The sequence below is a fragment of the Grammomys surdaster genome, unplaced genomic scaffold, assembly GCF_004785775.1.
Source record: "Grammomys surdaster isolate TR1022 unplaced genomic scaffold, NIH_TR_1.0 125323, whole genome shotgun sequence".
NCBI lineage: Eukaryota > Metazoa > Chordata > Mammalia > Rodentia > Muridae > Grammomys > Grammomys surdaster.
Window position 1 is genome coordinate 349972 of NW_021620200.1, and position 17614 is coordinate 367585.

Sequence of the window (17614 nt, forward strand, 5' to 3'; positions counted from 1 at the left end):
GAGGAGAGGAGAGGAGAGGAGAGGAGAGGAGAGGAGAGGAGAGGAGAGGAGAAGCAGAGGCCAGCCATGAGCATGTGGAAGGGAATAGGGAAGGGGTGAGGGGACAGAGTGGGAGCAAGAAGACAAGAGAGAGAGGAGGATGCAAGCAGCCCCATTTTATAGTAGGTCAGGCCTACACGGCTGTTGCCAGGTAACTGTGGGGAGGAGTTTAGATAGAATGCCAACAACAGTAATCCCTCACCAAATACCACAACCTATTTACTCCCTGCTACCTGGTTCCTACTTACAAAGGCCACGACTTCCTATAGCTTCTTCTGGGTTGGGCTGACTGAAGATTTTCCCAGACACCCAAGTAGTAAGATTAATGCCCCCTTACTTCAAAAACTCGATTGTTACTGTTTCAATTTATTCCTTATTCTCAGTACACATCCAATTCTCTGATTCCTCCTCCATCTCTGAAACCTCATGAAGTCCTTCATCTATTGTGTCATTGAGGTTGTGCTCTGTTCCAAATATTGTTTTATGTGCCAGAAATTACTGATATCTCCTTTCTGCAGACTCTCAAAGCACCTGCTGTTTCTGCACACACAATCCTCTTGCTTAACCTTGTCCCAGACTTTTGTTCACTAGTCAAAAACAGCACTGAATGAGCCAAGGCCTCACTTCCACTGGAGTTGCTGTCATCCCTATAGACCTGAAGAGGAAATAATTTTCTTTCCCTTTTGCAAAGAATATTCTCTTGGGGAGTAAGCTTCATCACTGCTGTAGCCAAGCACACAGTATAGACAAATCAAAGGAGGAAGGGTGGATGAAGAAAAGAAATAGAAAAGAAAGAAAGAAGGATGTGATTGCTGTTAGGTATGGTGGAGGAGGCTTATTATAGATAAAGGGGACAGTATAGCTAGAAGTAGGGACATCTGGGAGAGTCCAGAGTGATCTTGATCCTGAGCTAAACTATGGAAGGAGAGAAGAAGAGGGAAGAGAAGTCATTGTGACCAAGTGGGTGGTCAGGATGAAAAAACTGGCCAAGAGAGTGACATAGCCAAAATGACTGAGTTACATAAGGGTCAGAGGGTGGGGGTTGGAGGGTGTAAGGAGGAATCCTATCCAAAACCTGGGCTGGAAAGTTCAGGGTAGAATGCAGGATATGCCATCCAGGAGGGCCCAGGAACAGGTAGAGGCTGAGGGATATTGGGAGAAACTGGTAGCCAGGTCTGCCTTGATATGTTAGTTGGCACCTCAGTTAGCCATTTGTCCCTGGTTTGAGATGTAACAAAGCATTTTTCATGGATTTTTAAGAAGTTCCCCTTCTCTAGCTCTTGATGAGCATGTAGAATAGTTTCTATACATATTTCACACTGTCCTGCTATTCCCTACACATGAAGGATTTGATCCCTTCTTGTAAGTTAGGCCTTGAGCTTCTCCACTTGCCTAGGGACTATGCTTTGTGCCTCTTAATTACAGCTACAGGAACTTCTGTGATCCACTAGTTAGGATTGTGTACCCTTCTCCCGGCCTTGAGCAGGCCTGAGAGACCTTGTTTACCACAACAGACCAAGTGATAAGGACCTATGTGGAGTTACCCACCTTGGTTGCACAGAACTTGAAAGAAAAACTGCCCCTGGGCTTGCCTTGAGACATCTCCTGGTGGGGACTGGTGACCAAGAATGAATTATCCCACGCATCTCCCAGCTGAAACTAGGAAGGGTTTGGGAGGGGCCTTCCCCTTTAAATTGAGAGCTGAACATTAAAGCATTGAGCCTTGATCGGAGAACTTTGTCTTGGCTTCATCTTTTCTCGCCCTCCATCCTTTGTTAGTTTCCAGCCCTCTTTTCAGGTGAACCCAATTGACTTGTGGCAACGGGCAGCTACAAGATTGGCTTGTTTCTCTGAAGTATAGAAGCTGTAAGTCTAAGGACTAAATGAGATCATCCTCAGTTAATGATACGCAGAAGTCAAAAATGTATAAACAGTTCCCCTTATTCATAAGACAGCATCAATGATTCATATCACAGGTTGTCAGTACTAATCTTTTTAAAAGAATCTTTTTGTTTAAATCACTTTTCATATCATCTGTATTGTATTGGTTGAAACACTACTCCAAACATACTGATATAATTCTTTGTCTCACCATTCATTTGGAAGAAGAATATAGAGCCTTAAGATGGGCTTTTGACTCTGACCCATGAGAAGTCAACTGTTACTGAGGTTGTCCTATTATCTGCTAACAGAAGCATCAGAATCACTAACTGTCATTTGGAGGTGATTTGGATGATGAAACAGTGGTTGACATAGAGCCTGAGCAGCCAAATAGCATGAACTTGTTGGTCCTTTAAAACTGCTTTAAAAATCTTTGTGGGAACAAAGCCAGGCCCAACCATAAATAAACAACTGACATCCAGGGAAGAGAAATCTCCCTGAGAATTCCCTTCTTTTTCCTTTCCAGGTAAAAATGGATCACTTGTGATGTCTGCTATTAGAAGTTCTAATCCAGATGCTGGCCTCCGAACTTATACTACTCAGACCTTCGACAGGCCATTGACAAGAACATCAAACAGCTTGAGATTGACATCAGTAATCTGAAGAAATCCCTCGTTTCACTGTTTAAAGAGACCTCCAAAAATTGCAAATAACTTTATTGGACTTGATTTACTCTTTTACAATAGAAAAGACTGTGTACAGCTCATGACTGTGTAATGAGCTTAAATAAGAATGTTGCCTTTACATAGACAAGACAGGGATGGTTAAAGAGAGCATGAAAAAGGTCAGAGAAGGCCCTGAGAAAAGACAGAGAGAGAGAAAGCAATGAGAGCTGGTACAAGAATGGTTTTTCATCCTTTCCAATAGGGTTGTCAACCCTATTTCCTCCCATCTTGGAACCATTAATTGGGTTTTTTTTTTCTTACTTCTTTTGGTCCATGGGCCTTAAATAGGCTAACTAACTTTGTGAAACAACAGATAAATAATTTGGTAGCAAAACCTATTCAGATACATTATCATAAGTTAGCTATGGAGGACCATGAGACTCAAGATGAGGTTGTTACTCTATCCAGGGTGTCCCCAAAACCCAAAAAGTCCCTAAAAGAGGGGACTTCTGCCCCTAGACCTAGCAGAGAGGGGCCACCCAGAACTCCCTCTGACTGGTGATCTGAATTCTTGCTTGGGCTGAGAGGCTAAGCACTGCAAGGGAATATAAATAAAAGTTAAAAATATCTCTCTGGGTTCCCTGAGGGACAAACCTGACTGCATAGGGATTGATGTCAAAAGTATCCCCTCTCCAGGAAATAGAAATCAGGATGGGTATGGCCCTAATGCTTCACTGGACAACGACAGGGGGACCGGAGCCATTACAAAGTCCCCTTCAATTATTGGAGGTCAGGCCTCCACCCCCGCCTTTGCAAGATTAGAATCGCCACAGCCCTTCTATACTTAGAGAAGGGAGGACATGTCAGGGTCAGCCCTGCTTATACACTGAAGGCTTAAAATCAACCATAGGCCTAAAATCAGCAATAGGCCTGTCACACATGTATACTAACACCAAGTCTTGGGTCTCTGTGAAAAAACAATGAAACAAATGGCTATAAGTTATTGTAAACAGGCAACTTTTGTGGAAATTTACCAGCCTGAGTAGTCATAGACCTTGTAAATAGGTACCTTTGGCAGATAATACCAACTTAGATAAGGACAAGTGAATCATAGGCTGAGTCATAGTGACCTGTCCCCTGAAACTTCACCCAGCCAATACCCTGTTCTGAAAGATATCTGTATTCCACCTGAACACCCATGCTCCGGTGTCATCCCCTTCCCCACATCCTGCCTTTTTGTGTTTGTAACCCCTGTGTGAATAAGCAAAAATTACAATTTGATTTAAAAAAAAAAAGAGAGAGAAAGTGCTTGACACAAAAAAAAAAAAAAGAAAAGAAAAAGAAAAAAAAATCTTTGGGGGAAAATAAGTACCATGTTCCAGACAGCTGATTATCAACCAGAGGTATGCTATATGGAAGGTTTGGAAGTCAGAGGGACTCTGTGTGTTTATCTTAGGATATTCTTGTAAGAAACCTAGAGACTAATTTATCAGCTTTAAGAAGTGCAGACTACAGATTCTCTCCAGCTATCAGACTTCATGTGGTTTGCTTCAACTGTAAAAGCAAAGCCAGAAAAACAGACAGACAGACAGACAGACAGACAAACAGACAAAATTCATCTTACTCATTGCTTATGTAAGAGGGCTGAGTTGGACAAACACAGCACCTGGATATTTCAGTCTACTGATGGATGAAGCAGACATTTTCTTTTTCTTTTACTTTTTCTTTTTCTTTTTCTTTTTCTTTTTCTTTTTATTTTTATTTTTATTTTTATTTTTATTTTTTTTCCATATCAGCTAAGGTCATGTCATGTATGCTTCACAACTTCCCTTTTGTCACTCCTTGCTCCTTTTATTTCTGTCACAGGATTTTGTCCCAAACCAATACCTTCTACCTCAGGTCTACTTCTGAGAAAATCTGTCTGGTGATAATGGTCAGAGTAGACTTTGTTGAAATTCATGTACAGATTCTAATTGTAGTAGTGACATAACTGCCAAAGAGACTTAGATATCTACCCATGACAGAAGTTTTATGCCTAAATATGGGTTCTTAAAAGGAGAGAATAGAAGCCTAGAGACGATGGTGAAGAGATTTAAATGAAATGCCTGACCACATGAACTTTCCAGATTTCTCAGAATTCTTGGTGTACCATAACTATTTTTTTAAAAGTGTTATTGTAGAACAGATTCTCCAGTGTTAGTTCTTGGAGGGTTCTGAAAGTGTCTAGCCTCTGGCAGGTAGCTCTTACAATATGAATTTAACTGCCATCCCATTTCCATTGCTTCCTGATGGAAAATATTTTCATGCTCCAATATAGCACAAATAAGTGTATCCCTTGCTTCAAAATAATAGTGATTAGACACCAAAGTCATTGAATATTCTAGATGATACCTACTGGCAAAAGTGGGAGGCAAACCTTGAGTATCAAAAATAGAGGTGCATAACCAATTGGTATGCTGTTCCCTAAAGGAAGACTAATTTTCATGCTCTCATTATGTTGGACGATTTGGAGGGAGGAAAGTAAAGGGGAAAATGATGTAACCATATTATAATCTCAAAAAATTAAATAAATATAAGCAGAGGTGAGAAATATAAGACTAGAAAAATAGTTCATTTACATAGAATGCTTATCCATGCCATAGGTTCAATTTGATATAGGATACTAGGAGATGGTTTTATTATTCTGCTAGGGTAGTACCTTAAAATCTAATTTCACCTGGCCATTCCTCAACACTTGGAGTAACTCTTAACAGACTCAGTATGTTTTACACACACACACACACACACACACACACATACACACACACACACACACACATATATACACACACAAGAAGAATACTAAAATTTCTTTAAAAAGATGTAATGAAGTAGCTGTCACAGTTGTCATCCTGAAACAGGAGTAAAACCTTTAGTAGAATGATTCCAACAGTCTTTGGTACTCTGTTGCATTTTATCAATGTTTATCAGTAAACAAATTCAAAGACAGATCTCGTTTACATGAGATCAGCTATATACTCTTACTATCTTGCGTCAGAACTCTTAATTTTCATAATCTAGTTTGCCTACACTTAAGATTGTGAATAATCCTCTGAACACTATACTGGTTTGCTACAATAAACATATTATGCCAGTTATATCTGATGAGAGTAAGCATCAAACATTGCAGCTGCTCTTGCAAAACTTACGTGTGTCACCACAGAAAATAAAGCCAATACATTTCCAGTTCAGTAGCCTAGAAAGCCCTACAGAGTAGAATGCAGATTCACGTATGACACATACCCTATTGGGAATCTCCTTCACCTTTAACCAACTCACTGGCTTTATAAAACAACAAAGTGACTCCTTGGCATCTAAACCTCTACAAGTATATTGTCACAGACTTGATCTGGCTGATAGAGGCTGGGCTGAGAATTGCATTGACATATTTCGTTTAGGAGCTGCATAGAACTCAGATCTACGCACACTGTTTCGAATGGCATGAAAACAGCGTGGGTACCTTCAAGGGGTGTGTGACGAGGTACCGCAGGGTGAGGACCCAAATTGCCCGCATCTGAGTCACCCGTGAAGCAAACCTGATTGCATAGAGGTTGGTGTCAATTTCTTGAGTCTCTAAGCAGCTGACTAGGACCCTCAATATCCTATGAAGCCCATGAGACATTTAACCCTCTCCTCCCCAAAAAGGCACCATTTCTAATGATAATGGGAGGATCAGGTCAATCTTCCCCCCTCTGGTTAATGCCCGATCATTTTTCAATGAGAATTCCAAATGTCTGTTTTCTCAGACCAGTCTCTTTAAAAATTGTTAGACGGGAGGATATGCTGGGGCCAAGACTCCCTTCTGCCTAGGAGCAAATGTCACTTAAGCAAACAGCCTGAGTTAAAGAATATTTTATTGCCCTCCTGCCAGGGAAAAATTATTAATCAGATAAGCAACTCGAGCTGAGAAATGTTTTAATTGACTTCTTACTTGTGAGAAAATATTTAGATAAGTAATTTGGGCTAGGAATTCTTGTGGGCTTAGAGAACTTTGCAATTACAGGATGACCCTGGACCTTGACTGCTAGATGACCCTCCTGCCTGCCTGCCTTTAAAACAGAAACCCGAACAATAAAGTTTAAGCATTTGATCAGACATTCAGACTTGTTCTTCTTCCTTGTGTCTCTTGTCCCATCTTTCGCCTCCCCTTCCCTAGGGTCTCATCGAATCCCCAGGGGATCTCTCTTCCCTGGATGTCAATTGTTATTTATCTTATCTATAATTGGGTTTGGCTTTGTGGAAGTATCTGTTTCATTAATATTTTTGCAGCCATCTAGCTGTGCCTTCTTTAGTATCAGATATATCAATTCCCAGTCCCATATGAGAACTGGGTCTGGGCCATTCCATTTAAAGGTAAGAGGGTCCTTCTACATAACTGAGGCATAGTTTTTGTTGGTCTCAGAGTGCCAGAGGTGATCAGCAGCAGATTTGCCATGAGTGTCCAGATTTAAAAAATGGAGAACAAACAAGGCATGATGGAGAATATTTCTAGGGGACCCTTTCTGGGTGTATAACTCTCCCTCTTTTGTTTTTCAAAAGCTAATTTTTCAATGTTTCTTGTAAACCCAGGGCAAAAGCACCAGTAGTTGTTCCTCCTACATTCAGAGAGTTATGAAGATATTATTTTAAAGTTCCCTGATATCTGTTTCAATACCTTGTCTTTGAGGATTATAAGGAATCCCAGTAATATAGGTAATATTAAGTTGTCAACAAAACATCTCAAATGTCTGACTGCAATAGCCAGTTCCATCTATCTTAATCTGATATGGAACACCAAGCATAGAAAGATAATGTAGGCAATAACTAATTACATTTTTAGTTGTTTCTCCTGCTAAAGTAGTTGTAACTAGAAAGCCTGAAAAGGTGTCAAGTCACATGTACATATTTTAATTTTCCAAAATCAGAAATGAGTAACATCCACTTGTCATAATTAATTAGGTATAAGTCCTCAAGTATTAATACCATTATGAAAACATTGAGGACACTGAGACCAAGTTTTTGCAATTTGACTTGTACACTCTCTAGAAATACTAAACTATTGTCTCAAGCTATTATTATTAAACATATGTAGCAATCACAATCACTAAGCAATAGCACACTCCTTTGGGGCAGACCTCTGCAGATCCATGAAGATGTACTATCTTGTGGTGCTGCTATATAGACAAATAGATGACCTATTAAGTCTTAATGATGATCCTATAAGAATTATTAAACCTTTTTATAACTGGATATTAGGCCCTTTCTGACAGTCAAAACTGCAATGAGAACTCTGCTAGTCTCCCAAATGTCATCAGTCAATTGTTCTTAAAAAGCAACCAGACTTTTTCCTATTCAGAGCACATTCTAAGAGGTTGTAAAACAATTAGCCAAAGGTCATTAAAAGGGAACCAAGGATTTACTATAAGTGCCAGGACAGAAGATAAAATATTGCCTGGGCCTATCTATATCAAACTTCACTAATAAACATTCTCTGCTGCAAATTTCTATTTCAGTTTATGATTTGACCCTTGGTGTGAACTTGTGATGAACCCTACAACATGTGATCATGTATTCTGAAAGATGTATAAGCACTGAGGACAAAGAGATGAGAAGCAGATACAATGGAGAGATAAAATAGAATTTTCTGCCTATCCCTACTTAGAGTAGCATATAGAGTAGCATATATTTTCCTTTTCTTCACTTAGGACCTTTCCACTTCTCCCCTTAGATAGCTTTCATAGGAAACCCCTCACACCCAGCAACAAACTCTACAATAACTTCTCTAAGTGTCCTCTCCTCCTGTGACCTCAGACTAGCAGGCGTAAGTCAGTGCCCAGCAGTTCCTGCTGAGACAGATCAAAGGCTGTTTGTTTAAATCCTTGCCTGTTTTTAGGATGAGGTGCTAAGTGGAAAAACTGCTGTTTCTGGCCTCAGAGGATCACAGAAAGCAGGCCAGCCACAGTGGTACAGTAACTTAGACAAGTAAACTTTTCTTATATAGCAACTCTAAGTATCTCCTAAAACAAGGTCCTAACCCCTGCCGACACTCTTCCCCCTCCTCTGACTCAAGAAGAAAGAAGGTCTATAATCTGCCTAGTATACAATCTGCTGTGGCATTTTCCTGGGGTCCAGGCAATAAAATATAAGCTCTTAAATGTCTTATAAAGTTAAGGGAAAGTACATATTTCTTAAATTAAGCTGTATTTGTAAAATTTGAGAATTAGCAACATTTATTTTTTTTTTAGCAACATCTAAATAAGGAGCAATTTCAAGCAATTATAAACCATGAGCTATATACTGGCTATGAGTATACAAATTGAAAGCTTGATTTTTCAGCATTTCAAACAGTGGCTACAGCACATAATTCAATTATTTGTGCTGAAGCAGGGGAAAACTCAAGAGAATGAACATATGATCTAATTACATATACTGTCTTCCCTTTAGATGAGCTGTCTGTAAATACAGTAAACACATTTTCTACGGGCTGCATGAATAAATTTACAAGAAATACAAAAGCATGAATACAGGAAAATTGTAACAATTTGTCTTTTGGATAATGATTATCGAATTTGTGTAAAAAGTTGATAATGTAATAGGCCAAATATCAATATTCTTTAATAACCCATTTAATTGCTGTTTGGAATAAGGAATACTTCATTAAGTTCTTTCTCAAAATACTTTTGTGATCTTGACCTACAATTGTGTATTACCACAGCAACAGCTTCAGAACAGGCTGTTAAAACTTTCTTTGGAGATAAAGAAATATGAATCTACATTAATGATCCCTTTTGCCAAAGAACTGCTGTGAAATAGCCAACAATTGATCAGTCTGTGTAATGTAACTATTGATAACTAACAGCTTCCTCTACTTTCTGCAAAGCTATTTCTCCTTCATCAGTTAATTGTTGAGGGGAATTAGGATTTACATCCCCCTTGAGAACTTCAAACAGAGGTTTAAGTCCTCCTCTGGTGAGCTTAAGGTGAGGTGTTATTCAACTAGCATCTCCTAGAAGCTTTTGAAAATAATTTAATAATTTTTAAAATAATTTAAATAAATAATTTTTTTGAATTTTCTGGGCCACAATTTGTATAGGAATATAACTGGTGTCTCAAATATTGAAAAGATATTGCCTTTGAATGTTTCCTGGTGCAAAAAGCACTCCCCAAAACTTTAAAGTTCGTTGTGAGAGCAAAGGCTTGTATTGAAACTCCTTCAGAGGGATCAGCTAACAAAATACCATACAATGAATGACATACACTGAAAGATTTAAACTCCTAAATTTTTGCTTTGAATCAGTAACAGTTTTATATATATATATATATATATATATATATATATATATATATATAGATAAGTAGCCATTCCTTGAGGCAAAACTTTCCAATGATATTGCTTCATGGGCTCTCAAAAATTACAAGCAAATATGTTAAATGTAAACCTCTTATAGTCATCTCTACCTGTTCGATCCTCTTCTCAACCATAAACATGTGTGAGTCAAAATTTCTCGAGCTCACGATTGACCTGCCAACTGCAGCCAATAGAACACTGGCAGTTTAGCTATATTTTTAAGTTTCTTTGATTACAAAGAAGATTACAAAGATTAGAGTATAACCATAACTTTGGGAAACAAAAACAATTTTTAACAATGCAAACAATCTATTTTCTCTAAAATCAACACCAAGTACATTACTTTTATCTTATAAAGTTTGACTGCCAATTCTTACATATGAATGTATGATAGTGCAGCTTTTAATATGTCATTAAAAAGACATTTTAAATCTTATCCTTTAAACATCTGGTTTCTGAGTGACCCCAACCCTGAGTTATCAGTTTTAATCCAGCTTTTTGTTACCAAAATTGCAAATTTTTGATCATACCCAATAACTTATAGGCTAATGTTGTATAACCAAGACATGTAGAAAATGTTAAAACTTTTAAAAGCAGTCAGAAACAAAAATGAAGTAGATGCACATCTTATATTCTTTTATCTAAACAAATTTTTCTTACTTTTTTTAAAGCTGTAATTTCAATAGACAAGCACCTTGTCAATTGTTGAACTCAATAAACCAATAAACATTGTCACAGAAATTTTCTAGGAAAAAAGCCATCAATTTCTTTACCATGGAAGTCAAAAAGCTGTTGGCCCCTCCAAGAGCAGCTTATGCAAATAATCACTCTTGCCAGGATTCCTCCTGCTGTGCCTTACTCCCAGCCACAGAGCAGGGAAACTTATTTATCAGCTTCTGTTGTGTAAATTGAGATTACCTTTTAAGCAAGTTTTAAACTAAATCAAGGGGTGAATGGCCATCCGTTTTAATCATTTTTCTTTTGAACATGAAACATAACAACAATCATTTAAACAAAGAAACAAAGAGAGACAGTTGACATACGTGGACAAATTTGGGGCGCCAAGGACAGACAATAGACAGAGGAAGCATAGCTAAGAATCTCTCTGGCAGGAGCCACTGCTTCTCCTGAATCTTTCCTGCTCCCAGGAGGGCTCTGAAATAGGCTTTTCCTTTTCTTTTGCTAACACACCTGAGAGAGGACAACTGCTTAGCCCTTTCTTCCTTTCATTCTCAAGGTCTAACTTTTCATTTTAGCATTTTGTCATCAATAGTTCCCTCTTGGGGAGACCATGGACAAACACCACCAATGAATTCAAGGAATCTTTTAAGATCCTTTTTCTTAACCCTTATTCCTTGTACTATGAGGGACTCTTTGAGACCCTTTAATAACAAATCATGTTTGCTCAACATTTGTCCCATAATTGCATTGCTTCGTCTTACCTTCACCGGATCAATTTCACAGGTGGGTGACTCTGCGGTGATCACAACCGGATCTACTTTCTTCCCCTCAGAGAAGCACGGATCCTATGCTTGTAGAAGCAACCAACGTTCAATTAGACCCCTACCCAAAGGGCACACATCGGGTGCCAAGATGCCCCAGCCCTCGGGGATTCGATGAGACCCTAGGAAAGGGGAGGTGAAAGATGGGTCAAAAGACACAAGGAAGAAGCACAAGTCTGAATGTCTGATCAAGTGCTTAGACTTTATTGTTCGGGTTTCTGTTTTAAAGGCAGGTAGGCAGGAGGGTCATCTAGCAGTCAGGGTCCAGGGTCATCCTGTAATTGCAAAGTTCTCTAAGCCCACAAGAATTCCTAGCCCAAATTACTTATCTAAATATTTTCTCACAAGTAAGAAGTTAATTAAGAGTTTCTATGGATAAAAATCCCAGGAGCACACTGCCTTCAGGCATGGCTGGATCCAGGGTTATGAATTGACCAGGTAGACAGAAGACATCCCAGATGTTGCACTAAGGAGAACCCAGAGGAAGGAAGTAATACTTCTGACATCTTCAGCAGAATCCTAGAGTATATTCTCTCTAGCCCAGCAAGGAGCTTGTGTGTAATCCTCAAGGAGACAGGGAATGTCAGCTAAGCCAGGGTCCTCCGGAAGACTGCCTTTTATGAAGTGGGAGGGTATCAGGAGCTGGTGAACAAGTACTCGGAAGCCATCCCAAGTAAGATCCAGCAGGGGAACTGGACTGCCAATCCAGAGTGTTACACGCCTCGCCAGGATGCTTTCCATATCTTCCGAAGCTGTGTCTCTGGTGACATCCCCTGGCCCGGGCTCATCTTAGGAGCCACTACTGTCTCTCTGTTCTATGGGTGTGCTGATCAGGTTTCTGTCCAGCGGTTTCTGGCAGGAAAGAGCAGGCTTCATATGGAAAGTGGCTGCCTCTTGTGTGGCTACTTAAAGCTGCTGCCTATGTTCCTCATGGTGATGCCGGGCATGATCAGCCGTATCCTGTTCCCAGATCAAGTGGCATGCGTCGTACCTTCGGAATGCGAGAAATTCTGTGGCCAAGTAACCGGCTGTAGCGCCCTGGCTTACCCAGTGTTGGTCTTAGGAGTGATGCCTCCTGGCCTGCAAGGTTTTATGCTGTCCACAGTGTGCGCTTCCCTTATGTCATCCTTGACGTGCATTTTCAACAGTTCCAGCGCCCTGTTCATGCTGAACATTTACACCTGGATTCGGCCCACCGCCACGGAGAAAGAGCTCATGATAGCTGGCAGGTGAAGTGTCTGGTCATGTCAGTCGCCATGTCAGTGACTGACTTCCCGGAATGTAGGCTGTTAATACTTGACATAAAACTATCGTTTGGTTTTTTTTCCTCAGTCCATGTGTGTGGGGGGGTTATTCTTACACAGCTTCGAAATGATGATATAAGATGCTGGTTGTCACAAGGAATACTGTTTCCATATGGTTTAAAAAAGGAAGTATTGATTATAATGAGAATAAAAATGAGCATAGTTTAAAAAAAAAGAAGTCAATTAAAACATTTCTCAGCTCGAGTTGCTTATCTGATTAATAATTTTTCCCTGGCAGGAGGGCAATAAAATATTCCTTAACTCAGGCTGTTTACTTAACTGACATTTTCTCCTAGGCAGAAGGGCAATAAAGTATTCCTTAACTCAGGCTGTTTGCTTAAGTGATATTTGCTCCTAGGCAGAAGGGAGTCTTGGCCCCCAGCAGGTAAGGGCTTAATTTCATATGTCTTATTTGGATTCCAGAAGTATTATTGTATATGATTTAACAGCATATGATATATAGTTTGTTTTGTCCCCAGTATTTGGAATATAAAAGTCTGTCTGGGAGCTATAAGATAGACATAGCATTTTATGCTTCCTCTAACTCTTTACCCTATTTGTAGACTCTATTGTGTTTTCCAAACTTCAGGCTCTTTTGAACTGAAGATTATCTCTCTAGAGGAAAGCTTTTAATAGGAAAGAGAATAGCTTCATTGAACTCGAAGCTCTGACTTACAATATGGATGCTGTTGCGTATCACTCAGTTCCTTAAGAATCTTTTAAGATCCCTTTTCTTAACACTTATTCCTTGTGCCATGAGGGACTCTTTGAGACCCTTTAATAACAAATCATGTTCCATAATTGCATTGCTTTGTCTTACCTTCACCGGATCAATTTCTCAGGTGGGTGACTCTTCAGAGGCAAGAGTAGAATCCCAAGAGCTGCTGATGGCCTACAAGCATCATCCTCAGGTATTTCACTCAGCTAAACAGAGCTGTTTTGTTCAAGTGATTCCTCTCCCCAGAAGATGCACCACAGCTAACATCTAATCAAGGGGGATATTAAACAGGAGGCTTAAATAGAATAGAGGGTAGGAGGACAGGGTAGATAATTAACAGTAAAGGCTTCTGAAAAGCCATATGGGAACTCAATACTATAGGAACTTCCTAAAACATATCCATAAAAAAAAAAGAATTTAAAGGGAGTTAGCATTCAATGGCTTTGGGGTAATACACAATCTAGATATCATATGCTACCAAATAAAACCCTTAGTACAGGGTATAGGTTACATTGTTTTAAGCTGTTAGCCAGTGAGATCCCATAGACCTCCCAAATATTCCAGCCTATTACCAATGCTATTGATTACATTCCACAATTTGATGGGATGATATTCTTGCTGAAGATACTGCATATTTAGGTGCCTTAAACACAGATCTAACTGGTATTCAACTGGAAGTGTCACTCTTCGTTTTCAATTTAAGAGTTTCATACTTTTTATTGGTTCTTTGTGAACTAAAACTTCCGTCTTAACTGACTAGTGTTCATGGTGGTAGAAGGTACTTTCTACTGGAAAAGAAAACTAATCATTAATCTCACCCAACTATGAACCTGTAATCTACAATAATGACCTGCCAAAAACACACAACCATTAGTGCAATAATGACAAGAATGTTAGAGGTGACTAACTACCCTTTGATCAGACATAAGGTCTGCTCCATGAGATGAAACCACTATCATGACATTGTTAATAAGGCCAAAATAGGTCATAGGTCCAACCCTGCCTTTCTCTGTCTTCCATGAGAATACTTCTTGAGTGCTATCCCCAGTAAACTTTTTGAACACATAGCTTTTCATCTTTTGCCTCTAGGAAAATCTGAAGAAAGACAGCAACTTTTTGCTTTGGGATTCTCAGGCTGATAGATTAATGAGCAAAGGAAACTGTACAATGGAATCAGGAAATAATCTCTGGGTTCTTATTACTTTTATTCTGCTAAATGAATATAGAAACAAAACAACTCCTAATGACATTTTGCTATGCTCATCCCTCATCAGAGAAGCTTTTTCTATCAGTAGAGGATAATTAACACAGACACCCACAACTGAAGAATGTACAGAAAATCATTTTGAAGTCTTAATTTTTATCTTTATCAAGCACCACTTCCGCATGCATACCTGAAGGCTCAGGATCTATCTGGAAGAGGAGGAAGAAAGATGGTAAGAGCAGAGGTGGTAGGTAACTTCCAGGAAAGGGTGTTTTCCAGACATAACAGGGAAGATGCACATGTAAACTATCTCAGATCTCAGGGAATTTATACGGGTTCAAGTTAGAGAAAACTCAGGAAGGGAAGTACTGAGGAAGGGAAGTAGGCACAATACCCCACCATTAAACAAGAAACTATTCAAAATTGATAGTTACTGGGACAAGGAGAATCAGTCTTCTTCAATCGAGTTACATTGATTATATCAACCACACTGCAGAGCAGGCTCCATGCTCAGGGATAGTAGAAAAACACAAAACAGAAGTGGAGGAATATCTGGGTGGAGTTGAGGAAGGAAGTAAAATATGATGAAAATACATTGTTTGAAATTATCAAAGAAGAAATAACATTTTAAAAATGAATAAAATGTCCTTTTGCTAGGGTGAAGTCAATTTGAAGAGTCATTCCAGCCCTAGGGTCTAGAGTGAGATCCTGTACAGCCCTGGAGCCTCTATCTTGGTATTTTCTCTATTCAGTCTTATCTATCTTGTTCTTCCATGAGGCTTTTCCTGAATGCAATTTCTATCAAATATCCTGAACACAAAAATTTTCAACTTCTTCTTCTGGGTAAACCTGAAGGGATACAGTAACTTTCTGCCTTGGGCTTTTCAGGCAGATAGATTAACAGGTCAAAGAAATTGTACAGTGGAATCAGGGAAATAATGCCTGGGGTCCACAGAATTCTCTGCTGTCTAATTCCATGCATCATTGCTGGTGTCTGTACTGAAAAGTCACAAGTAATCCATCAACAGCTTCTTAGTGAGGGAGCCAGCTCCTGCATGGGCGACTCCATAAAGTTGTGCAACCTTCACCTTCAAAGGTTTGGTGTGTAGTGTGAGGGAAACTATAATAGATAGGGATAAATGGCAAATTTATTTATCGTTCAAGATTTGCTGTAGCACTTAGTATTAAGCCTTTCTTCAGTAACTGTAGTTTTAAGCATATACCTGCCTCTGTTATGGGGACAACATGATGAATGTGAGTTAATATGGGCTACAAGGAGGGTGAGTAATCCAGCAGACACACAGTGCATAGCATTCTCCAATCCATTCATAAGAGCCTCAGTTTTCCTCCTGATGCTTGGGAGACTAGCTCTGCATCAGCTCAAGTCTGCTGTGACAGGTAGCTTCTTCTTATCCATGACTACATACTTCAGGCTTCTTCCTTTGAAATGTCAGTGGTACCAGAGTGAGATTTTGACTCTAATTCTAGACTACACACACACGCACACACACAAAGAAATGGAGAAAAACCTAGCAAGTTGACAGAACTCAAAAGTTATACAGATGCTTACCATCTCATCCACTGGGTAGATATATTGAAGTATATTTCCCAAGGTGCCATGGGCAGTCATCCTTCAGATGAAGTACTAGTTGTCCCATGTTGCAGCCTTTCTCAACAACACATTCCCTGCTTTCCCTCTCTTTTAGTATTCTTATGGGAATTTCTGCTCCCTTGAAGGCACATTCCTGAGATATTGCCCATAGGCAGCTGGCTCCTCTATATCTGATTTGGAACTCAGGCCAAACCAGCCTCTTAGGAAGGCAGCTGAGTATGACACCAGTGTCATGGAAGAAGAATGAATGAGTTATCATATAAAATTCATGTGGTCATGAAGACTACTTTCTCTCTTCATCTCCCAGTGGTTTCCACAATAATAAAACAGATGTCTATATGTAGCTGTGACTTCCTGGACCAGTCCTGCATATGTCACTCAACCTTTGCCAAGAAAAGTAGATTAAATGATAGGTTGATCTATGATTTGATTATTTGAATCATCTCAGTAAAGGAGTCTGCTGGCGGTTTTTCTTGGTTTTCTCTTTTGTCTTTCAGGTGCTAAGATCAGGTGCCTGTTGGGTATACATGTGAACACTGAGCCACACATCCAGCCTGTGTGCAATTTATGGTTAGTAATTCACTCATATTATTACAGTAATGCATGGGAGGCATGGAAGTTTTTGTGCTCACAGATGAGCATTAGGTGAACCACGAATGTTTGACACTCAGGGTTATTCCTTTCATATGCCATTCTCCAGTTAATGAGTCTCCAAATACCAGGCTCAGTTTCTTTGGCTGAATTCTTCCTATGTTTAAACAGCCACCATGCTCTAGTCTTCATAAGCTGGATGAGGTAGTCATTTGGGTTATGTAAGTTATGACAATATTTTCCTGGTCTCCCCACATAACTGTGCCTCTTCTAGCCTCTGGCCTGAGTTAACTTTGCTCACGTGGAGGCTGAGCACCTGTGTGAGACAGGTTGATTTCCAAAACCATGATCTTTTAGAGCAGAGAATTTATCACATGGTCCATTTCTCACACAAGGGATGGGTCATGTTTTATATGAGTTCTTTCTTGGGGCTGTTTTCAGTGTTGTCTCCTGAAGTGTATTTAAATCAAATTGCACGTACACAGTGTAGCGGGAACACAGCGTCTCATCAATAGAGTTTTAGGTGAAAGTGAATTTTGTGGATGAATCAACTGAGAAATGGGAATGACTTAAATTCACCAGAGCTCAGAAGAAAATGAGTAATAAAGGTAGAATAAAGTGGAATCCTAATAGCTGAAAAGCATTTAAGTTCATGAAGCTTAATCTCACATAGCCTGAAGGGAAAGTGTGTGTGTGTGTGTGTGTGTGTGTGTGTGTGTGTGTGTGTGTGTG

The 17614-nt window shown here is 39.5% G+C and overlaps 1 protein-coding gene across 1 annotated transcript; it reads left to right on the top strand.

Moving 5' to 3' along the window:
- The first annotated feature begins 11313 nt into the window (after positions 1 to 11313).
- LOC114637502 (sodium/glucose cotransporter 1-like) lies at positions 11314 to 12686 on the top strand. Its single transcript, XM_028785696.1, has 2 exons — positions 11314 to 11415; positions 12063 to 12686. The coding sequence occupies exons 1-2, from the start codon at positions 11314 to 11316 to the stop codon at positions 12684 to 12686; spliced, it is 726 nt and encodes a 241-aa protein (XP_028641529.1).
- The last annotated feature ends 4928 nt before the right edge of the window (positions 12687 to 17614 follow it).